The sequence below is a fragment of the Mauremys mutica genome, chromosome 15, assembly GCF_020497125.1.
Source record: "Mauremys mutica isolate MM-2020 ecotype Southern chromosome 15, ASM2049712v1, whole genome shotgun sequence".
NCBI classification, from domain to species: Eukaryota; Metazoa; Chordata; order Testudines; family Geoemydidae; genus Mauremys; species Mauremys mutica.
In genome coordinates, this window is record NC_059086.1 from 12,398,230 (window position 1) to 12,422,904 (window position 24,675).

The 24,675-nt window shown below is 48.2% G+C and overlaps 2 protein-coding genes across 2 annotated transcripts in view; one reads left to right on the top strand and one right to left on the bottom strand.

Moving 5' to 3' along the window:
- LOC123350393 (zinc finger protein 850-like) overlaps positions 1-7,094 on the top strand; it is a 125,772-nt gene extending 118,678 nt beyond the window's left edge. Inside the window, exon 4 of the mRNA XM_044988963.1 lies at positions 5,439-7,094. Coding sequence (XP_044844898.1) covers positions 5,439-6,171 — 733 coding nt within the window. The 3' untranslated portion in view covers positions 6,172-7,094. The remainder of the gene's footprint in view (positions 1-5,438) is intronic.
- Positions 1-24,675, bottom strand: part of LOC123350391 (zinc finger protein 850-like) — a 586,050-nt gene that overhangs the window by 537,438 nt on the left and 23,937 nt on the right. The window lies entirely within an intron of this gene.

The following is a 24,675-nucleotide window of genomic DNA, read 5'->3' on the forward strand; positions in this document are numbered from 1 at the left end:
CAATGGGCTGCACTATGTGTTATCCTGACATCTACAACTGCTGAGCTCCTGCAGTCAGTGATATCCCTGCCCTTCCTGTTCCCTTTCTCCCCTGAACCCCACCAGCCCATGGTTACTGTTCCCAGCTTCCCCAGGACTCTCTCATTGTCTCTGGACCTGTCTGTCAGCAAGAAGCAGTGCCAGGGACACTTGCCCTCTGTCTGGAGTCTTTGATTTCAGGGACATGGATTTACTTCCTCTGTGTTTTAGGAGAGTCTTTGAAATTGAGCGTCTGTGATAAGTGCAATCTGGACTGTAGAACAGCTGTGTGACTCAGTTCCCAAGCTGGGGTGCCTTTTACACTGCTTTACTGTGAGAGCAGCCACTGCTGCGCAGGTAACACACAGTCTCCAGCATGTAACTCACTCTCAGCCACACAGTACTGAGTGCTGCTAGTCAGTGACTCACAAATTACACTACACCACCGGAGAACCCTGGAAAATTCTCTGGTCCCAGACTTCCCCCAGAAATGTGCATCCAGCACTGTCCAGCACACTACTGAACAATGCAAGCTCATATGAAATCTGTCATTTCATCAGTGGAAAATGACATGCGCCAACCTTGTCATTTCAAATGGAGTTTCCAACACACTTGAATCCAAACACACTGGTTAGATAAAACAAAATTGTTAACTGCTGGAAAAAAAAATTTCAGTGATTATGGGTAATGAGGTATAAAAGTCAGAATTGTTTACACAAGAAATGCAAGATAAAACACAAACTAACATCTAAGTTAACAAGCTAAAAAGGATTCAAAGCAAATGTTTCTTTCACATAGGTTAAGACAGGCTGGTTTTCCTTTCAGCCAGGACTCCCCCTAACCTGCCCCTGCCGCCCAAGTTCAGTTCTTCAGGATTTGTCATGGGCAGAGGGAAAGAGGGGAGAGAGAGAGTGCCAAGCATTTTCCTCACCTCTTTTTATAATTTAGTCCTTTGTACTAGAAACAACTTCAGTTCTCAGCTGAGTCATGGTGACAGGCTGTCTGTTGGAGATACGAGCTTCCAGTGTCCCTGTGTTGGAATGTAAATGTCTTCACACCTTCCCCCTGCCAGCAAATGGCTGTTTGACCAGCTGTTTGCCTTGCTGTCTCTGAGGAACTGGTCTGTGGGTGTTCCCCAGAATTGTAACTTTTTGTAATATCATACAGTAAAACCTCATAACTTTACATGCAGTGTTGCTACACATTTTAACAGGAGGATAATATTCAGTAATTATGCGATTTCAAGTGATACCTCACAACCCATACTGCGTACAAAATTGATCATAATTTTCCAGAAGAGTGAACATAGGATTACAGACTGACACAGGTCTGTGTGTGTTCCCAGCAGATATGTGGGTATTTGAATCCCTCCTAAGCGGAGTGTACTGCATTTTCAAGGACCTGGGCAGTTGGTTCTGGGAATTCACTGGTTTACTAAGTGTGACACTGTCTGGAATTGTGAGACACTTTATTTTATTATTACTTTATTATTAATACCAATATGATAAAATTGCAATAAATTGTGCTAGATATGCCATGTTAGGTGTCAGGGAAAATGTTATTTTCCAGTACAATCATTTTGTTTGTATCACCTTTGTATTGTGAGATATAGATATGTAGGGTATATCTGTATTCCAGGCTGTGGACTATGTATCTGGGTGACACCCCCAGATCTATTGGCATCAGCACTGCCTACCCTGTTTGATGGCCCATCCAGGGTCATCAGCTGTACAATGAACCCATGGAAAGGACCATGGGGATACACCTATTGAGTCAGCAAGATATGCCGGGGTATGCCTGTGTAATGAGACCTCCAAGGCTTTTCCCTGCCATGTGATGTGAAGCTTGTGTTTGGGACACAGGAAGTACAAGCCACATGGCATAAGGAATATAAAGGGCAGCTGCATCATCTGCATTTTATCTTCAATCCCTCTTCCTGCCTCTGGAGCAACTTCTCTATAAACCACCATAGGCCCTGACTCTGTGGGTGCTCTGCACCCACCGGGGAGCTCAGCTGTTGGCAACTGCCAATCTGCTATTTAGCATGCTCAGCAGCCCTCAGCAGCTCTTTGGCTGGCTGTGGCCAATCAGCTGTTTGGTGCCAATGCCCGCCTATCAGCTATTTTCCCTGCAGCTGCTGAAACTCCCAGCTCCAATGCAGGCATGTGTGAGTCCTTTTAATTTTCAGGGCTTGGCAGCTTCTGGGCCAGCTGTGGAGGGGTGGGCAGCCTCTCAGCAGGGAGCTGTGGGGAGACAGCTGGGCAGCTTCTCGACTTGCCCCAGGGGGCTGATGAGGGTTGTACGGGCTGGGGGGTGGAGTTTCTCAAGGACTGAGCCAGCCATTCTCAGCCCGCCCTGGTGTCTCCCACAGGACCTATGCTCCCCCTCTAGCCAGGAGAAAGCAGCAGTGGGCCCCCTTAGTGAAGAGAATTACTGGCACAGATTAGCCTCCAAATCCATACAGAGTACAACCCTGGGGCTTCAGTGCATAAACAATGTCCATAGCCATCATGGTCTTCTGCTTCGCATGCTCAGTGTAAGTAACGGCATCTCGGATCATGTTCTCCAGAAACACCATCAGCACCCCGCAAGTCTCCTTGTAAAGGAGACCTGAAATACGCTTCACTACCCCACGATGAGCCAAATGGTGAATAGCAGGTTTCGTAATACCCTGGATGTTATCCTCAACACCTTCCTATGGCACTTAGTGCCTCCTTTTCTGAGACCCTTGCCTCCCTTACCACGACCAGACCTATTCGCTAGAGTTACAGACAGAGCCTTGGTGCTGGGCAGGGGGACAAACCAAAAGACATTGCTCCCTTAAGAAAAGTTTGCCCTGGTGTCTGATGAGTGAACTTGGGCTGAGGCCAGCTGCTTTCACCCTCCTGGTGCTCCAGCCAGTCAGCTGGGTGTGCCTAGCCACGGCCAAAGGTGAGAGGGGCTTCACTGCAGCCCTAGCCCCAGGTGCAGATGAGCAGCCCCCCTTCCCAGCCCGGACCCTGCCTGTGCCCAGACTCCTCCCATGTGGGCTCTGGGAGCTCCCAGCCCTACGGTTCTGACCCAGGTCTTGGGGCTCTGCATCCATTCCCTCACATAGGGGGGAAGAGGGGGAACAGGAGGGGGTAACACACCACCAGTGCTTCTAGCTGCATCCTTCTCCTGGATCCATCCACCCCCCATCTCCTCTGCAGCTCCCAGGGAATTCCTTGTGCTGCATTCACCCCCCTGCATCAGCCTCAAGTCAGGAGATGTGGCCCTGCTTCACCTTGGGATGCCTGAGCTCGTCTTCGTTCGGGGTGCTGTGCTGCTGCAGCCCGGGGGAGGAAGCAACCCCTCCCCCCCACCTTTGGCCATGATCCCACCGGGGCTTCCTGCCCACAAAAGTTGCAGAGTGTGTGAGGGAGTCAGCGAGCTTCAAAGTGGGGGTGGGCTGCAGCCTGGGGGACTGGGAGGCGCTGGAGTAACACAGCAGCCATACAGCAGGATGAATAAATGGGCCATTTCTATGCTGGGCTGTTGAATTAAATTTCTCTCTCTGGCTCAGGGTGGGCAGTTTCTGGGCTGGCCACAGTGGGTGGGGTTCGGGGGAGACAGAGCTGCTTTGAGTGCATGGGTGGGAGTGGGCACTAAACAGAGGCACCAGGAGGTGGGGAGCAGAAAGAGAGAGATGGGAAAAGGGACCCAGGTAGAGAGCAAGAACTGGGAAACATCAGGGAGGGGAGATACCAATTATAGACACAATTTCAATGAGTACACTGAAAGTGTATAAATATGCTGAAAATAGCCTCCCCTCAAAACTGGCAGAGCACCCCTCCAGCACAAGAACCATCATCCTTACGGCGGGAGGGGGTGGAAAGGAGTGAGCAGTAGGTGGGAGGCATTTAGGGCAGGGGGGCAGGAAGAAGGAGGTATTCAGGAGAGTCTAGGGAGATGGGGCAGGAAGAAGTACAGTGGGGGCGGGGCCAGGACGGGGCACCCACTGGCAAAACCAAAAGTCAGCACCTATGCAAACTGAAGCCTTGAACAAAGGACTGAATGACCCATCCAAGCTGTGGCTGTGTTCCAAACAGACTTCCAAGCTGGCAACTTACCAATACCACTAAGAACCTGATATATAGATTTCTGAACGTATCTGACTGCTTTCCCATTTAACAACTTTCTTTCTGTTTCTTGTTTTCTTTCTCTTATCTAAACTTTTAATTTAGATGCTAAAGTATTGCCTGGCATCATGGTATTTTCGGTAAGATCCAAACCCATACTGACTTGGTAACTTGGCTGACCCTTTGGGGTCAAAAGAACATTTTGTTTATTTGCGCAGAGTTTTTAAATAACCTCTCACTGTACCGGACCTAGGTGCTGACTGGGAGTCAGAGAAGTGCAATGCAATAAAGGGGGCAGTGTGATTTCTTTTTTCAGCTCAATAACCCGTGTGGGGGATCAGAAGCACAGTTTGTGACTGGTCAGTGAGTTTAACTTCAGTGTTAACCACCTGTTTTAGGAGCATCTGCTCTGCCTTTTTCAGCCTGCCCTGACGTTGGCATTTTAAGTGAGGGCTGCCCCAGGCACACCAGGTCACGCTAAGCACCGAAGATAAATTAATAGAATGTTTTTTATGACCAAGTCTTAAGAAATCCACTGAACTCCTTTATTTTCTTTCATCTGAGCAGGGTTTCCAGTTTCCCAACCTGATGTGATCTCCCGGCTGGAACAAGGGGAAGAGTCATGGGTCCCAGACCTCCAGGGTTCAGAGGAAAGAGAGATCCTGAGAGCTCCCTGCACACGGGAGGAAACATTAAAGCAACTCAGAATCTGTAAGTGCCTGAAGGAAACATCTGGGACACCCTACAAAGCCCTTGGGAGGTCTCTCGTTTTATTATTGTCCCTAGCAGGGGTCAGATCCTCAGGGTAAATATAGTTCATGGCTTCCTATAGATCCAGCAGACACCAGGCATTAGCTTCCTCCCTTCCCCCTGCAAATTTGGATGGGATGCGGAGGCTGAATTGATCCCCTCCTCTCCTATTTGGGGGAAGAGTTTGAGGGAGTTCAGTTCTTGATTTTTTATTTGACCTCCCTCCAGCACTCTTTTTAGTTTGGTCTTCCCCTTTCCATCCCTGTTTGAGGTTTCTGTCTCTATCACAGCAGGTGTTGCAATGGTATGTGAGAAAGAGGAGCAGAATTGTCAGCAGGAAAATGTTGAGCAAGTGGATAAACACAGAGAATTATCACAAAGATCAAAAAGAAATGTGTCGAAGAGTCATGAGCAGGGAAAATCATGCGAGACTCAGCACACACCAGAAAGAGAGCAGGGAAACCAGCCAGGAGAGAAAATGGGTAAATTTATTTCTTGTCGGGGAACTCAGAAGAGCATCAATGAAACCACAACAAAGCAGGAAATCCTCATGGGAAAAAGGGAAAATACATGCAGAGAGTGTGGGAAAAACTTCACTCGAAGATCAGCCCTTTCTGTTCATCAGAGAATCCACACAGGCGAGAGGCCCTATGAATGCAGTGAGTGTGGGAAATGCTTCACTAGCAGCTCAAACCTTTTTAAACATGAGAGAATCCACACAGGGGAGAGGCCCTTTGAATGCCTTGAGTGTGGAAAATGCTTCACTAAGAGCTCAGCCCTTTCTGAACATCAGAGAATCCACACAAGGGAGAGGCCCTTTGAATGCTGTGAGTGTGGGAAAAACTTCAGTTCCAGCTCACATCTTATTAGGCATCAGACAGTCCACACAGGGGAGAGGCCCTATGAATGCCGTGAGTGTGGGAAAACCTTCAATCGCAGCTCACATCTCATTAGACATCAGACAGTCCACACAGGCGAGAGGCCCTATGACTGCAGTGAGTGTGGGAAAACCTTCAGTTGCAGTTCACATCTTATTAGGCATCAGACAGTCCACACAGGGGAGAACCCTTATGAATGCAGTGAGTGTGGGAAAACCTTCAATCGCAGCTCACACCTTATTAGGCATCAGACAGTCCATACAGGGGAGAGGCCTTATGAATGCCGTGAGTGTGGGAAAACCTTCAGTTGCAGTTCGCACCTTATTAGGCATCAGAAAATCCACACGGGGGAGAGAACCTATGAAAGCAGTGAGTGTGGGAAAACCTTAGGGTCCAAAGACATTTTGTCCAGCTCCACTTCCTAGTTCAGTGTGTCTCATTACCGTTCCAGTGGATGCCAGGGTTAGACTGAGAACAACCATCCTTCACCGTTTGGATCCAAAGAGGGCGCTTCATAGGACATTCCTTCCCCGTGGATCCCAAACTGGCTGCCTGAGTGGGTAACAAGGACTTCCAGGCTGTAGAAATGATGGTAACCAATGAGGCAACAAATGTGTCAGGCTCCAATTTCAGACTTCTGGGTACTCACATGTTGAGTCCTGATTCTAAGGTTTCGTGTCTGATGCTCTGGTTACACAATTAAGCTGATGTTGGTGCAGCTGTAGCACTGCTATTACAGACGCTCTCCGCCAATGGGAAAAATCTCTCCCCAAGAACTTTATTAGTCCAGCCTGCACAAGTGGCGGTGGCTATGTAGCCAGGCAAAGCTCTCCTGCTGATGTAGTGTTATCTCACAGGGGAGGAGGGTTGTGTAACTACATTTCTCACCAGTGTGTATTTTTCACACCCCTGAGCAATATAGTTATACTGATAAATGTCTTTAGTGTAGACTAGACCGTAGTTTTCTCTTGTTTTATGTATTTACATCACTTCTCCTCTATCTCCTCCTACTTTGAAAGATTTAAAAGTGTGACAAGAGAGGTATTTTTCCTCATGATGCAAACATTCCCCTATAGGAAACCCCTTCCACCAACACACATGGCAAAAGAGCCAGAGAGATATGAACTCCCAGAAGTGGTTGGGACCCAAGTTGGGACAAACCACAACTTGAGCTAAGGTTCAGTTGTTGGCAATGGGGATTACAATAAAACTAACGTACGAGAAGAATTTGTGATCTTTGAATATGTTATTGGTACCAATGAAAATGAAATTATAGGTGAAGTTATTTGGTTAAAGAGTAAGAGACTAATTGTTTGATAATCTGAATTATTTTGGAAAACGGAAAGTTGTCTTGTTTTTTGTTTTGTTAGTCATACAGGAAATCATGGCTAATCTTGAAAAGTTAATTTGATTTAATTTACCCTGTATAGTGTAAGGAGTTCTGGTAGAAAACCTCCCTTCAAAGGCTGGGATGGGAGAATGTGTGTGAGAAAGAGTGTATAAGAGAATATTGGCCCAGTATTGATTTAAATTTTTTGTATTTCAAATATTCAAATAGAACTTATTTTGCTTAGCTTCAAAGTTAATTTCTATTAAAAGGAAAACTACTTGAGACAAGTTGTATAACTTTTTACCCACTTAGCCTGTAAGGGTCACTGACATCCCCACTTCTCTAATTTGCAAAGGAAAGGCATGACATCTGTTATAGGATGTATCCAACAGGTACAAAAGCTGCAGTCGTCAGTCATCAATATCAAGGAAAAGGCTGGACTCCACTGCCTTTCATATCTAAAAGCCGTCTGGAGGCTGATCTACAATGAAAAGCTATGTTGACATAGCCACATCTCTCAGGGGTGTGAAAAATCTGCTCCACAGAGAAGTAGTTAATGTGAGCCCCAGTGTAGACAGGGTTGGGTTGGGTTGTCAGAAGAATACTTCCAGTGTTTGAAGTGTAGACATAGCCTTAGGGCTGGTCTACAGTATGCAGTTATTTCGGAATTAGCTGAGTTAATTCGAAATAAAACTGATCCCATCCACATGCCCAAATCGTTTTTTTCAATTTAAAGGGCTCTTTAATCCAGTTTCTATACTCCACCTTGGCAAGTGGAGTAGTGCTAAAATCGAGATTGCAGTTCCGGATTAGAGGTACTGTGGACGCAATTCGACACTATTGGCGTCCGGGAGCTATCCCAGAATGCTTCCTTGTGAGCACTCTGGATAACACTCTCAACTCCGATGCACTTGCCAGGTAGGCAGTAAAAACCCCAGGAACTTTTGAATTTCATTTCCTGTTTGGCCACTGTAGTGAGTTCATCAGCACAGGTGACCATCAGGACAGTCCACCATCACAGGCGACCATGCAGAGTCCATCATCATGAGAGACCACACAGTCCTGGATTCACAGATGAGCTCCAGCATGGTCTGAACGGGAGGTACTGGATCTCATCGCATGTTGGGGAGATGAATTTGTTATGGGAGAACTACGTTCAAAAAAAAAACAACCACAAATACACCTCTACCCCGATATAACGCTGTCCTCAGGAGCCAAAAAATCTTACTGCGTTATAGGTGAAACTGTGTTATATTGAACTTGCTTTGATCCACCGGAATGTGCAGCCCCACCCGCCCCGAAGCACTGCTTTACCACATTATATCCGAATTCGTGTTCTATTGTGTTGCGTTATATCGGGGTAGAGGTGTATGTACGCTAAAGTCTCCAGGGCCATGATGGAATGAGGCTACTCCAGGGACACAGAGCAGTATCATGTAAAAATGAAGGAGCTCAAGCAAGCGTATCAAAAAGCCAGGGAGGTGAATGGGCTCTCTGAGTCACAGCCCCATACATGCTGCTTCTACTGTGAACTGCATGCAATTTTGGGGGGTGGTGCCACCACTACCCCACCACTGTCCATGGACATGTGCAAATTGGGAGTTGCACGGAGCAGGGAGAATGACTTTTTAGAGGAGGACAGTGCACAAGCGACAAGTGGGGAATCCGTTTTCCCCCATCAAGGTTCCCTCCCCACTCTGAACTTTAGGGTACAGATGTGGGGACCTGAATGAAAGACCCCCTAAGTTTATTTACCAGCTTAGGTTAATAGTAAGCTGCCACCACTATGTGTATTCCAAATCTTAGGGGAGAGCCACTTGGAACTCTGCCTTTCCCCAAATATCTCCCAAGTCCCTAACCCGTCCTTTCCCGGGCAGCCTTGAGACTAATCCCCCCCCCAAGTCCCTACATCCCTTTTCCTGGGTAGGCTTGAGAGTCTACCCTCACCAATTAGTCCTGGCAAACCTGGTGTCTGAACTTTGTGACTTTGTCCTCACCCATAACTATTTCACATTTGGGGACAAGGTGTACCTTCATGTCAGCGGCACTGCTATGGGTACTCGCATGGCCCCACAGTATGCCAACATTTTTATGGCTGACTTAGAACAACGCTTCCTCAGCTCTTGTCCCGTAATGCCCCATCTCTACTTGCATTACACTGATGACATCATCATCTGGACCCATGGAAAAGAAGCCCTTGAGGAATTCCACCGTGATTTCAACAATTTCCATCCCACCATCAACCTCAGCCTGCACCAATCCACACAAGAGCAGTATCCACAGGAAAGGGAGGGCGGGAAGCTGTGAGACTCCATGTGCTGCAGCTTGCTGTGAATGGAGAGCTGGCTGCTAGAAGGGGGTGGCACTGTGAAAAGGGAACAAGTGGGCCCAAGGAGTAGAAAGCTTTGGCCCAGATAGCACCCTCAGAAGACTTCCCCAGACTGGCTTAGGGATGCTGGTGTGACCTCTCCTGGCAGCCCCCAAAGAAGGAACTGGGTGGACTAAATGGACAGTGCACCCCTCTATCTGAAGCCTGGCAAGGGAGGTATGTGGATCCCACCAGAAGTTAAAATGATAAGTAAGGGAGGGGAGGCTCTACTAGAGGACCCGGGCAGCTTCAAATACAGTACAGGAGGATTTTCACTTGTAAGCCATGAAAATAGAAATTGACTTTTCCTTTCCAGATTTATCTTATATTCAGAAAGGGAATCTAGCACCTGCCTTCCAGATCTGAACACCCTTAAATTCAGGAGAGCTCAAGCTCAATTTGGGCAGCTGTTACTTCATTCTTCCCAAATCAAATATGCTGATCCACTGTAATTTGCTGTAGAAAAAGTAGGATAAAATTGACCAACAAATGCTGGGGTCTTCCCAGTGCTAACTAGGGCTGGAATTGCTATTTTCAACAGCCATTACCCTTTTTTTTTTTTAATTTTGTTTGTTTAAAAGGAAGACAGTGATCATAGAATCATAGATTATTAGGGTTGGAAGGGACCTCAGGAGATCATCTAGTCCAACCCCCTGGTCAAAGCAGGACAAATCGCCCCCTCAAGGATTGAGCTCACAACCCTGGGTTTAGCAGGCCAATGCTCAAAACCACTGGCAAATTCCCCATAAAAACAAAGAATGGAACAAAAGAATAATAAAGGCATCTCAACTTTTCCTCATTTATGTAGGACAGTCTTAGAAGATGGATCCAGATATCTTCCAATCACACAAGCTGAAAATTGTTCCACTTTACTGCAGTTCTGTAACCATGCGGGAACCAGTCCTGTCTTTGTTCTGTGCACATCCAAAATCCCTGCTGAATTCAGAAGTGCCTTGCTTTTGTGACCATCCCACCTGATATGTTCAGCCCTTGTAAGCAAAGCAGGTTCACATTTAGTAATTGGGTGGGAAGCGTCTCAGAAAAAGTTAGGTGCTGTAGGAGGTGTTGCTTATTCATTAGGTAATGTGAGACCTTTCTGTTACACTAGTAAACCAGTGCCGCATAGAATGCACTTTGCTCCAAGAGTCTAGAATGGGGCCTTTGCTTCTATACACAGCCCATTAAAGACAATGAAAAGACTCCCACTCACTTCAACAGGCTTTGGATAGAACTGATTATACACAGGGTAACTCCACTGTCTTCACAGGGTCCTGGTCTCACAGCAGAGGGGGGGCATGTGAGCTTGTTGCAGAGCTGCTGCTCAGGGACGGGAACCTCCTGGCACCCCAGCCTCCAAAATCATCCAGGCTGCACTTTCTGCATGACTAGGTACTGGCTGAGGGGTGCGTGGGAATTGGTGGCCTCTGCTGCCGGTGATGGGAATCTCAGGTATTTAAAGCCATGGCCTAGAGGAGGGAAGTGCCTAACTCCAGAGTCTGCAGCTGCCTAGGGTCAGCGCTGGGGATTTAGAGTCCCTAGTGCAGCTGTTGCAAGGTTCAAGCATGCTCAGCCTTGGCATTGCCGCCCCTCCTGCGGCTAGTAGCTGCAGCTGGCTAAGGCTGGCCTCTGGCAATTGGCCCCATGGCTGTAGCCAGAGAAGCTGCAGGTGGCTCTGTGACTACTGGGGGCCATTAAGCTAGAGCAGCTAAAGACACTGGAGTTAATCTCAAGGAACAGAGGTCACCAGTAGGAAAGGAATGTCAAGGGGAGCAGGGAAGGAGGAAGCAGGTCAGGCTTGCAGAGGGAGCTTCCAGCTGGATGGGGAGCATGTCCAAAGTAGAAAAGAAACACGTATGGGGAGAGGTGGTGGTGACCAGGTAGCAGACTAGCATGTAGATGGGAGCAGAGGGAGAGAGTCTGGTGTCTTCAGATTCCCAAGGGCTAAGTCCTCGCTTTGGGGAAATGGTGTTTGCAGGTGGCTTGCTCACATGGCAGGATGGGTGCTGAGGGAGGGATCTGTCAGAATTGATCAGGTATCTGCTGGCTTTAGAACTTTGAGCTGAGACTAGGACCACATGCAGTGACTGGTGACATAGTGGGGTACTGGAGACATGGCTAGAGAAGGTCTGAATGAGGAAGGAGGTAAATCTGTGGAGTTTCCTTGATCACTATGAAAGTTCTACTCACTGTGGACACTGGTAAACCCACATGGGTGTACAGCTCAATAAGAAAACCCGGGGGCTGAGGGAGCTGTGTATGGCAATTCATATAGTCATGTAGAGGTGTGTGATCAAAATGAAAAATGTCTCTGAGGTTCAGTAGCGGGTATACTATGACACCAATGGCACTGCCCCAACAGGCCCACACACGGAGCCCACAGTGACTACACAGGGACCCACAAATATGTTTGGTGCCAGGGCACTATTTCAGCCCCACATTTTTGGGTAGACCTCCCACAGTGGGAGCTGCAGACTGTGCGCTCGCGCGCACACACACACACACACACACACACAAAGGACAAAAGAAGCAAGAGACGAAGAGAAAGTAGAGGGAGGGATGAAGGAAAAGGTGAAACAAAAAGGACAAACCCCAATGTCCCCAGTGATTCTAAGGGAAAAAATCCCAGGTGCACAATAAAATTCTGCCTCCTTAAGCTCGTGTTTTCCATGCCTAGAATTCAACTGTCACCAGATGGATCAGACTGAACAGGTTTCAAACCTCGAGGAGGCTCTTACCTTCTAAACAGGGACGGCTGTTTTGTAGTAAAATCACTAAAAGGGAAGGAGAAAATTCGAAAGAGGTTCCTCCTGGCGCTCACATACGTGAACCCAAATACTCTCGCAGTCCTCAAAGAGAGACCTGGAGAAGGAGACTTGCTGAAGCAAAGCCACAGGGTCTCTGAGGTTTCCCTGGCCCCTCACCCCTGTCCTGCCTGGCTGATGTCAGCATCTCTCTGTGAGGTCACCACCTCCCCACCGCCTTTGGCCAATAGTCTGAGGTCGTGCAAAAGACCTTTGTGATGTCACTGCCACACCCCTCCCTTGTTGTGCCAATGTCCTGCCCCTGGCCAGGCACTTTGTAGCTTTGAGCTACTCCCTGTGGATCACCCCACTCAAGGAGCGTTCATTCTAGGAAGCAAGCCGGCTAGAGAGTAAAACATCAGACGCTGCTCCCAATGCTACACTCAGTTTTTCAGAAATTAGTCGACTTTATGGCCAGAAGAGACCATTGGAGCATCTAATCTGCCCCACTGCATATCACAGGCCTCCTGTATGACACAAGAGCTACTTTTGGGGCAAACACATTCCAGAAAGGCATCTAGTCTTCAGTAAATGACATCAGGAGATGGAGAATCCACCACTTTCCTTGGTAGCTTGTTCCTTTGGTGAATCGTCCTCGCTGTTGAATATTTGTGCCTTAGTTGTAATATGAATTTGTCTCTTTTCACCTTCCAGCCATTGGGTTTTTTTATGCCTTTCTCTGCTACATTAAAGGGCCCTTTAATACCCAATCTTCTCTCTCCATTAAGGCACTTCAACACTTCAATGAAGTCACCTTTCAATCTTCTTTTGATAAGCTAAACAGGTTGAGCTCTTTCAATAGCTCACTGGAAGGCATTTTTCTCCAGCCCTCAGAACATTTGGTGGCTCTTTGCTGCCCCAGCTTCAATTTCACATCTTTTTCAAACGAGGACACCAAAACTGGAGGCAGTATAAAGGTTGTATAAAGGTAAAATTAAATAGGTTGTAGAGGAGTTTTTTTAAACTTAGGCTTTTGTTGCTAAAAATTTTGTCTCTCAGGGGTGAGAAAAAACACTCCCAGAATGCCAAACTTTGAGCCATGAAAAACAGCAGTGTGAACAGTGCTTCGTAGGTGGAGCCATGCTCCCGGTGATGAAGCTACTGCCCCTCGTTGGAGGTGGTTTGTTTTTGTTGCTGGGGGAGGGGGCTCTCTCCCAGTGATAAGGAGTGGCCACACAGCGCACCTTACAATGGGACGGTTAGAGTGGCACAGTTGCACCGTGGTAAGGTGCGCAGTGTAGACACAGCCTCAGAGCTGGGAGAAAGCCGACAGGTGCTGAGGTACACAGGGTTCAGACAGAGACATCCATTAGGAGAGGAACTATTCACAGGGATTCTCTATATCCTGGTAAGGAGGAGAGGATGGAAGATGATAATGTATAGGTAGGATCTGATGAGAAACAGTGAAATGAAAAAGAGTCTCCCTCAGTTACGTTACGTAATAGCAGACAGCTAAAATGGGTCACGTTATAAGTGCTTAAATACAAATGCTAGATGTCTAAGTACTAAGATGGGTGAATTTGAGTGCCTGGTATTAAGTGAAGATATTGATAGAATAGGCATCACAGAAACCTCTGTGCCCCCTCCTGCGTCCACGTGGGGACACTGACCTGTGTGCATGGAGCAGCTGGCATTGCTGCCCCCCGCTCCTCCTTGGAACGCTGCTCCTCCAGGCACCCCTAGGGGCTGCGGGGCGGCGAGAAGCGACAGCATCCGAGCTCCCTGCATCCAGGTCACTTTCCTCAGCCGGGCTGCATAAGGGGAGGGCAGAGAGCAGCAGCTTCTGATGCTCCCCTCACAGCACAGGCCAGGTGGGGAAAGTGACCAGGATGGATGGGGCACATAGTGTTGCTCCTCGCTCCCCCCAACCCTCTATGGGTGAGCTGTATCTTTGTGTCACCACTTGCCCCTCCCCCCACAATGTTCCTCCACCGGGTACAAGCAGGGATAATCTGGGAGCTAGAACTGATGTGAATGAAGTTGTTTTAATTGTTCACTTTATCATTGTAATTTCTGTTCACCATTTCATCACACTTGCCTAATGCTTACTCCATTTTGCCTACATTGTAACTTCTGTTCACTATTGTAATTCAAACCCCATTTTAAAACACTTACTTCATTTTGTGGAAGGCTTGTTGCTGCAGCAGCCTTCATTTTTGCAAGCCCTGCTATAATCTTATTAGTTTAGTTTAGATATGTGAATGAGGTATGTATGGGGATAGAATCAACCTCCAGCGCCAGCCTGTCCTGATGAAATAAAGTTCAAATACCAATGGCTGAAGATGCAGACAACAGCCCTAAACAAAGTAAGAAACATTCACCCTAAAAAGAAAAGGACAAAAGAACAACAGAAGGAAGATCAAAGCCAGGTCCGGGACTGAAAGTCACGCCTGCAATTGACGGGTGATCAATCACCAAACCCAGAGGCACAAGACCTATAGACTTTGAATCCAAACTAAAAGCCTATAAAAAAGATGGGTGAGATGAGAGACTTTGGGTAACGTTCTGCTATCAACATCAAGGGGCATCGGTGCGCGCCCGACAGAGACCCGGCGCCTCCTCGTGCCCAGCTTTCCTGACCAGTTAGCTGCCACGAACTACCATCCCAAGCTGTGAACTCAAGCCATGAACTCAAGCTACAATCAGGACTGGTAACTATCAAGCAGCTGCAGAACATTTAGGGTGTGTGTGTATGTGTATAAGTATTAAGGTATTTGCTAGTAGTTATAGATCAAATTGTGTTACCATTATAAATGTGGCATCTTTGTCTTGCCCCCTAAAATGATCCTGTGTAGTTTTGTCTGTATAACACCCCCCAGGAAGTAGTGTCTGACACGACATCTGCAGCGCGCACCTTTGCACTGCCGCATGGCGCCCGAGTGCTCCGGCTGATTTGGGGCTCCTGGAAAAGTCTCCCCCTTGTTGGCCCCAGGGCTGGAGGAGCTCCCAGTCCTCGCTATGGCCCAGGGGCTGCAGCGGGGACATAGAGCTTCTCTGGTCTCAGGGCTGCAGCGGGGGGAGTAAATGACTGAGCAGGGTTGGGCCAGTGGGGAAGGGGTGGAACAGAGGTGACCAGTGGATGTGGCCGTGGGTGGAAGGCGTGGAAGGGGTGAAAGAGGGCAGAGCTGCAGGCAGAAGCGGGTTCAGGGCCATGGTTCCAGTGCCAGGGCCACTGCCCTTGTTCTCTCTTTCCCTGGGCTTTGGCATCACTAGCCCCTGCTTAGTGAGTAGAGTTCAGTGGTCCCCAAAATGTGGGGCGTGACTCCTAGGGGGGCACAGAGGAACATTCATGGGGGCACCTCAGGCCCGAGCCAGCCCCCATGGAGGGAGCAACACTCAGCCCCACTCTGTCCCAGCTCTTCCCCAACCCCACTCTCAGCCTGGGCCTCTGGCTCCCGGCCCGGCCTTGTCTCCCTTACCCCTGTCTGCACCCCTCTCCCCAGCAAGCAGCGGCCCCACTCCCAGCCCCGGTTCTCAACCGTGGCTTGCGCGGGGCCACAGACATGGCCAAGAGGGCACAGTGTGAAATGTTTGGGGACCACTGGTTTAGGGTGACATCCTCAATCACTTCTATGCAGTCCAATAAAAGCTATTCCTCACCCACCTATCCCATCATCAGGACGGACTAGGTATGTGTCCCTGCCAGCAGGTATATGGGATCTTGGGGAGCAATTACCACACGGGTGGGGTGCAAAATAAACTTTATTAAGCAAATGCAAAAAACAGGGAAAATTCAATAGTGAGGGGTATGGGGTTGTTAAGGTAACAGTAAGGAGGTTTCAATAGTGGGATACAACACAGTAGGATACAATGCAGTGGGTAATCAGTTAACACTGAGGTATAAATGTAACAGGTAGCTAGCGATTTCTATGTAAAAAGGTGTGTCACAGCAGCATATAACCAACTAATAGTTATGGAAAAATATGTTAAATAACAAACAATTTTAGGTAAAATGTGTCACAGTGGTGTAAATGTAGAATGTGAGGGGTATCAGAGAGGAAAAAGTAACCAATGGGGTTTTGTGCTAGACTTCAGCAATACAATTGAGGTTTGGCAGTAGGAACACAGAGACACAGACACACAGAGCAAACAGGCTAGGAAGAACAAACAGGCTGCAAGTTTTAAGCAGCAGAGAGAGTGTAACAAGGTAGAAGGACACAGAGAAGCTGGGGGGGGGTGCAGTGGGAAGACAGACTTAATTACAATTATACAGAACACAGCAAAATCTTATCTATGATCTAGCTTAACCAAGACTACACAAATTAGCAAGTAACAAAACACAATGCAACAATTCTCTAAGCCTAACTTACAAAGTATAATGCTAAACTTAACTTAAAGGGTGCACCTATGCTAAGGATAGTTCCAGAGGGCTGAGTGGTGTGTGTCCAGGACACAGCTCCAAAGGGGGGGGGGTGACTGCAGCAGTGGATACAGCTGAAAACAGTCCAAGGCAAAGCCCACAGGAGCAGAAACTTAGCAGCAGCACAAACTCATTTTCAGTGGCAGAGTGCCACGGGGTTTAAGAGAGAGGTTTTAAAACACAGACCAAGGTTTAGCTTGAGTCTGTGTGCTGGGGAGACAGAGCCAGCAGCTAAAAATAATAAAATAAAAGTACAGAAAGTTTCACAGAGGGATTCTTACCATCCCCCAAGGCAGCAACAGAGGCAGAAGCAGCAAGAACATCAGAAGGCTCGGTACAGTCTTGATAATCAGGAGATCTCTCAGGCAGCAATTCGTTCTTCGTGGGAGGGGGTTCAAAAAACGGGGGTACGCTCAAAAATAAAACGAGAGCGGAGAAAGGACCCCCAGAACCCCTGGCTGATCAGACCAGGCAGCAATGCAAGAACCTTTCTGAAGTCTGTTCAAAAATGTCTGTTTATAAAGGCAAACCCTGGCAGCTTCCCGCCAGTAACTCTGATTGGCTCCCCCTCTTACAGGTAGGAGAGAAGGCAGAGAAAAAAAACCTGCAGGCAGCCACCAAGACATGTTTGGACTAGTCCTGAGCCCAGAGGTATGACTCATGCCCAGGATCTTAAAAACACAATAGTCTTGCAGCTCTGGATAGAGCCTACCCTACACCAAGCCCAGGTTTTAACAAGGTGATAACAGGACTAACCCTTTGAACAGGGCAGTGGTCCCACTTAGCAAGTGGCCATCCCTTTGAGAAGGGCAGAGGCCCTGGTAAACAACTTAACAGCCAGGGAGGGGCGGCCACAGAGGAGAACAAGAACAAAATGGAGTAAGGGGACAGCTTTAAGAAACAAAATGGAGCTGTAACAGACAGTATGTTCTGCTGCCCTTCACTCATAAAGGAAGCATAATAACATTTCTTTCCACTCAATGCTAAAGTGATGTGTAACCCAACACCATCCAAAACTGGTCATTTTGGGGAAGTGGCCCCATCATGCTGCATACCTAGGCAGAGTAGGTGTGTCTATGCAAACATGGTCTGTTCCTGAAGTCTTTCCCCCAGCTCCTCACTAGATGTGAGGGGGGAGCTCATTCAGCCCCTGCTTCTGCTTAGTATTTAAAAACTTCATATTGTCCCTATCTCTGTTGGCCTTAGCTTTTTCCTCCTGTCCCATTCTTGACAGCTCAAGTGAGGTGGCTGCATGGTTAAGGTGATGGACTGCTAATTTGTTGTTCTCTGCATGCAGGGGTTCAACTCCCATCCTCATCAGATGCATTTATTCTTCAACCCTCCTTTATAGACAACCATCTCCCCTTTGGTACAAAGGCAGATCAAATAATGTTGCTTCTTGCAAACAAAAACCTTTGCAGAAACTCATTCCACCCTAAAGGTAATAATTGGAGATATACCCATCTCCTAGAACTGGAAGGGACCTTGAAAGGTCATTGAGTCCAGCCCCCTGCCTTCACTAGCAGGACCAATTTTTGCCCTAGATCCCTAAGTGGTCTCCTCAAGGATTGAGCTCACAACTCTGGGTTTAGGAGGCCAATGCTCAAACCACTGAGCTATCCCTCCCCCATGGCTTTAAATAAAATGTCTAAATCCCAGATTTCTAAAAAAATATTCTCTAGTCCTGTATTTCTTAGTTTTTATCTCAAAAGGTGACATCCTCATAATCTCCCCCAAACACCCTGGGACGTACCCAAATTATTAAAATGCCCCCACCTCAGCAAGCCCACGACAGTGACCCACAGCTAGAGTGTCTAGGGCCAAGTTGTTCTGAAGGAGGCAACTCAAACATTTTCTTTCTGCTTCCCTTGGCAGAAAAAAAACTGAGAAAACAAAATCTCCCAAATTAAATTTTTTCTGCTGAAAAACCAATACTAGTCTATTTGGGGACTTTGATTTGAATGTATTATTAATATTCTCTTCAGATTTCTGAATTATTTCAGTTCAGTCTTTGTCCTCCAGATATTGAGTTGTGGGGGAGAGAGGCCAAATCATGATGTCTCTTCCTCTCTTTCATAGTTTCTTCAAATTTCCTAGAAAGCTCCTTTGCTAGGATGTGAGTCAAGCAATGTCCATCCTCACAAGTCAGACTTTGTACAAACCATATCATCATTATATGAGTGGTGAATATGGGGCTTCCAGGGTGCTGATTTGAGCAGATTGTGCCACACCTGGGCTGACGTTGCAGTGGAGACATACCCTTAGAATCCATCTCTCCTGGGTTAAGGATGTGGGAGAAGGATGGCAGCATGGCTGGCCTGGGTCATCTGACTTAGGCTCATGGAGCTAAAGCTGTGGGGGCTAAAAACTGTGGTGCAGATATTTGTGTTCACACTGAAGCCTGGGTTCAGAAACTCTCACCCCTTGTGGGGCCTCAGAGGTTGGGTTCAAGCCCATCTGTCTGCACTGTAATTTTATAGTCTTGGTGGCTCCTTTCTTTCCTCACCTTGGAGTAAACTCAGCTTTTTATTCCATCCTTGATAATTCATGGAATAACAACAGCAGCATGAAGAAAGAGGAAAAGTGCCCAGGGAAAAGTGCTCACGTCCCCTCTGTCTGACCATTGCCATTGCAGGAGAGAAGGTTTCAGTGGAATTGAATGCCCTGGCTCAGACAAGCGACACAGGAAGATTTTGCTGTTCATGGATCCATGCAAAGGAAATTGTGTCTCTGTGTGAAAATGGGGAGGGAAATGAAACGCCCACATGGTGGTGCCTAAGGCAGAAGGGACCCCATAGGATAAGAACAGGATAAGTTCTCAAGCAGCATGTTTCTTACTTTGCCCATCTGTCAATTTAGATTATTATAGATGGAAATATTTTGCCATTGGGTTGTGTGTTTACACAGACATTGACATTTACCAACAAATAGATAATTCTTCCAAGCCTGCCGGTGGTGAGTTTAGAAGGACAGAGTCACTCTTTCCAGTCCCCATGCCAGGCCTGGACTCTCCATGCTGCCCACTTCCCACAATGCTGGGATCCTTCCCTGATCTCCCCTTAGACCTCAGCCCCCCACTCCCACTTCTGGGATCCCCTCCCAACACTGTTCAAATGCCCTGCTTCCAGGATCCCTTCCTTCCCTCTGAGCAAAAGCTCTGCATTATTGCCACACTGGGAATTGAACCCAGGCCACCTGGGGAAAAAAAAACCAGGAATCCTGACCACTAGACCATATGGGACTGGGCTTGCATTGTTTGTCTACTAAGACAACCCCTCATAAGAGCAGCAGCGCCACCCAGTGGGGATTGCACACAGTGCTGCATTAACCCTTCAGGTGCTGAGGGTTTCCCTCTCTCCATTCCCAGTGCCTGTGATCAGGAAACAGACATCAGGGCTCCCAGTTGCTGCACAGTCCATGACTGAGATCGGGACCCCATATTGCACAAGGTGCTGTACAATCCCTGGCCAACACTGGGACATCCAGGGGGTTCTCCTCAATTTCCCTGAGCCTCTGCTGCCCAACTTCTTCTGACTCCATCTGGATCACAACCCCCCTGCAAAAAAACCCACCTTTCCAAACAGTTCTTCTTTCCCTGCCCCCTAATTTTGCTTTCACACCCTGGGGCCATCTCCTCTCTTCGTCCCTACCCCGCAGGTGAGCAGAGATGGAGGCAACTTCAGCCACTGGAATCAGCCCCAGTGAGCGCTGCAGCCCGCCCCGGGGTGGTGTTTGCAGACACAGGAAGGGAGCAGCTGGGAGCGGTGGGTGCTGCGAAGAAGGAGGCAGGAGAACAAAGCCCAGAGACCCAACATAGGGCAGCTACTGGGGGTGGGGTTCTGGCATAGACCGGGGGCGGGGCAGCTCATGGGGGTGTGGCTCTCGCACAGCCCGGGGGCGGGGCAGCTCCTGGTGGCAGGGCTCCAGCACAGACCGGAGGCGGGGCAGCTCCTGGGGGCGGGGCTCTGGCACATTGTGACGCGGGAGCCCAGACTGAGCAGCTGCTCCCTGGTTGTCCGTGTGCTGCCAACAGCGCTGGAGCCGCCCGAGCCAGAGCGAAGCTGCTGTTCTCAGCTGCAGCCAGGATCTGCCCCCGGCCCCGCTGGGATCCAGGTGGGGACAGACACTGGGGCCCGGGGGTTCCCCTTTGTGTGGCTGGCGGGGGTGGGAGGGGAGGGGAGAAGCCAGAGCTGCAGGCGGGGGAAGGGCAATGGGACAGGTGGGGGGTTGAACGGTCTCTGTGCAGCCAGGAAAGTCCAGGGGGAGAGTGTGTGTGAGTGGTGGTGGTGGTGGTGGGGTGAGATACCTGCATCCTTCTCCTATTTGTGCCGCTTCCCTCTCCAACACTGAGGGCTGGTCTACACTACGGGGGGAAATCGATCTAAGATACGCAACTTCAGCTACGTGAATAACGTAGCTGAAGTCGAAGTATCTTATATCGAATTACCTACCGTCCTCACGGCACGGGATCGACGTCCATGGCTCCCTATGTCGACTCCGCTACCGCCGTTCGGGTTGGTGGAATTCCGGAGTCGACAGGAGCACATTCGGGGATCGATATATCGCGTCTAGATGAGACGCGATATATCGATCCCCGAAAAATCGATTGCTACCCGCCGATACGGCGGGTAGCCTGGACATACCCTAAAACAATTCCCTCTGGTTCTCCCCATTTTCTCTCCCCTCCGCACATGTGGCTAAAAAATCCAAGGCGATTCCCTCGTTTTTCCTAAAAGTATTGACTCTCTAGTCTCTTATTTTGCCCTATTTTCTCTGTAATTCTCCAATAGCCATTTCAATTCTCCTCAGCTTTGGGATGTGAACCCAGCCTGTTTTATCTGCAGCAATTTGTCCTTGGGTAGGTGGGAATTTGCTGTCATGTGTAATTCCCCCAACATGGGTGGCGATTAGTAGGTGCTGGCTGGGGGAGCCTGCAGACATGGCTGCCTCTGGGGGGCAGATGGGGTGGCCGATCTCTGCCAGGAACAGGACATGGCCGAACAGGAGGGAAAGGGAGGAGCCAGTGTCCCTATGGAGCCTGTCCAGCCCCTTTGGTTCTGCTCCTTTCTAGCATTTTGTTCAGAGACTTTATTACTGGGGAGGCTGAAAAATGTCTGTGGACTTAGCCCTGGCAGGAGGGGCCAGATCTCCACTGTAATAAAGAGATCAAGCATTTTCCCAGCATGGCAGAATCTAGGATGTGTCTCTGCAGGGAAAGGGCCTGGGGGAATCGTGATGTGAAATGAACTAAAGCCTGTTCTGAAACCTCCACAGTTGCCCTTCTCACCCTGCCAGGCTGCAGGATGTCGTCCATGTTTCGCTCCACCTCATCCCATCCTCTCATGGGAAAGGAAAGGGAAATGGCTGCAGTACATGCAGCCGACGAAGTGGGTATTCACCCACGAAAGCTCATGCTCCAAAACGTCTGTTAGTCTATAAAGTGCCACAGGGCTCTTTGCTCCTTTTACAGTTCAGGTAGGGATTATCAGAGGGGCAGGGGGTTGCTGGTGGATTCCTGCTGGAGGTAGAGGGACAGCAAATACACCGGAGGTGGGAGGTTTGGGCAGTCTGGTTTGGAGGTTGGAGTTTGCCAAAAAATTCACAGGGTGGAGAATGGGAGGAGGCCAGGATGTAGCAAGCATGTTGGGACTTTTTTAATATGTGGTTTCCATTCAGACCCATGAGGTTAGAAGGTGGAAATGCTCTAACTTGTGGAACAGGAAACAACCCATCTAGGTGGGGCTAGGACAATGGACCAGGATCCCAGTGCTTGAGCCTGACCTGATTAACCAGTGGCTGCTGTGAGATGAAGAGGGGGCACCCACCAGTGAGGCTTAGGGAGGGTTTCTTAACCTTTTTCTTTCTAGAGGCCCCTCAACGTGCTATAAAAACTCCACGGCCCTGCATATGCCTAGTTCTCTGCATATAAAAGCCAGGGTTGGTGTTACGGTTTGGCAACCACGGCAATTGCCTGGGGCCTCATGTGACAGAGGCCCTTGCAAAGCTAATTGCTCAAGCTTTGGCTTCAGCCCCTGGTGGCAGGACTCATGGCCCCAGGCTTCAGACCCAGGCAGTGAGGTTTGGGCTTTCTGCCCAGGGCCCAAGTGAGTCTAACACTGGCCCTGCTTCGAGGACCCCCTGAAACCTGCTCGCAGCCCCACAGAGGTCCAGGGACCCCTAGTTGAGAACCACAGCCTTAGGGGATGTGCCCCTCCCCCATACCCAGCTCCAGGGCTGGGCCTAGAGAAAATGGCGCCTTGGGTGAACTTGTATTTCGGTGCCCCCCATCACCCCCTGGCCCTCACAGGCTCCCCACCATCATGTCCAGACCCCGATGCCTCCCTCTAGTGCTTAATTTGTATTGAAAGAGAATCCACACACGGGAGAAGCCCTATGAATGCCGTGAGTGTGGGAAAACCTTCTCTTGGCACTCAGCCCATGCTAGGCATCAGAGAATCTGCAAGGGAGATCAACATGATAAAAACCTCTAGGGTTATCCATACTTTCTTTTCTCTTATACTTTTCCTGATTCCCACATAGTAACTTTTAAAGCTGTTTGAACTGTTTTCAGTACTGTTAACCCTCAGCTTGTCCAGATGAGTGGCCCATTTTTGCCTTTTGCAATTCTCCCTCTCTTGAAGTGGGCCCATTTGTCCTTTCTATTGTCCCACAAGTACTCTTCCTATCAGAAACCAGGGAGCATCACATTTATACCATTCCTCCTATTGCAAAGTTGTTAGGGTCACCAATGATGCAGATTTTATCACTGCCAGTTGTTCTCGTGTTTGCTAAAGAGCAGCTATATTGGGAACTTTTCAAATTGTATATAAATGAAGAGGAGCAGGGGCAGAAAAAAAGTATCATTTCAACATCTCTGACACTGGAAGGAAACAGAGTAACTCAGAGATTACCTTCTTCCCCATCACTTCAGAACTGTTACCTTTTGTCTGAGCCATGCAGAGTTTATATTCATCACATTCTACCCATCCACTTCTCAAAGTGTCATTTGATGAAGCATTCTACGTTGTCTGTGCTTGGAGATGATGCTTTGACTTCTTTAATCCTATACTAGAGTTGTTTTGACCGGAGATGAAAGTGTCAAAGACCTGGGAGGGGAATTCAAATGGATCCCAAACACAATGTGATCATTTGGAGTTTAAATCCCAGGTTCCATCTATTGGTAAAGCCACTTCTGGCAAGGGCGTGGTTTCACCCTCATTATGGGAATGCCAGGACACTAAAAATGTTGTAAATAACATAACTGACTATTGAGACAGTGCTGCGTGAAGCAGGTTTGAATGGATCAGAGGAGAATGTGATGGGAGAATCTCTTGTCCTGATTCTGAAAACTCAGATGTAACCTGCTCTGGAATTTCACTTCACACTTTCATTATCATGTATTCTGTCTCTCTGTGATGTGGGTTTCTATCTTCCCTGAAGGCTGTTTGGTCACCTAATTAGATATTAGTTCAGTTTGATGGGATGTAGCTCAGATTTATTGGAGAATTTAAGACCAATGATCATTTGCTAAAGTCATCATTTCTCACTTCAGCTTTGCTTTTTCCCCATCCCTCCATGATGATATGGAGAAAGTTCAAGTGCAGTTCTTTCAACAGGAGAGAACTCTCCAATTTACTGGATATGCTAACAAAGAAACAGCAGTGATTTAAAATCTCCATTCGGAAATGGTGACCAACAGCAGAACCCCAGCCAACTGAAGGAAGTGCATATGATCACAATGTAGTTCAATTGTTTAAGGCAATATTGTCTCAAATGATCTGGGGAGAGAATTCCATGGTAAGTGATTGTGAACTAGGTAAAATACCCATGTATTTGGTTCCCAAAGCATTTGTAACCCAAGCCCTACAGAACGTCTGTCCTAGCTAATCTTATGGTATGGGAAATGCAGCCCTTCATGACATAGATATTGAGGAAATAGAAGTGGGGTTTGGGTTGAATTTATCCTTTGTAGGTGCTAAAAATGTGTATAAAATGAAACCAGTGTTGAAAATGTAATAACTTCAGAAAAATAGCTATTCTTGAATAGAAACTCCAGCTCTGGTAACTAAT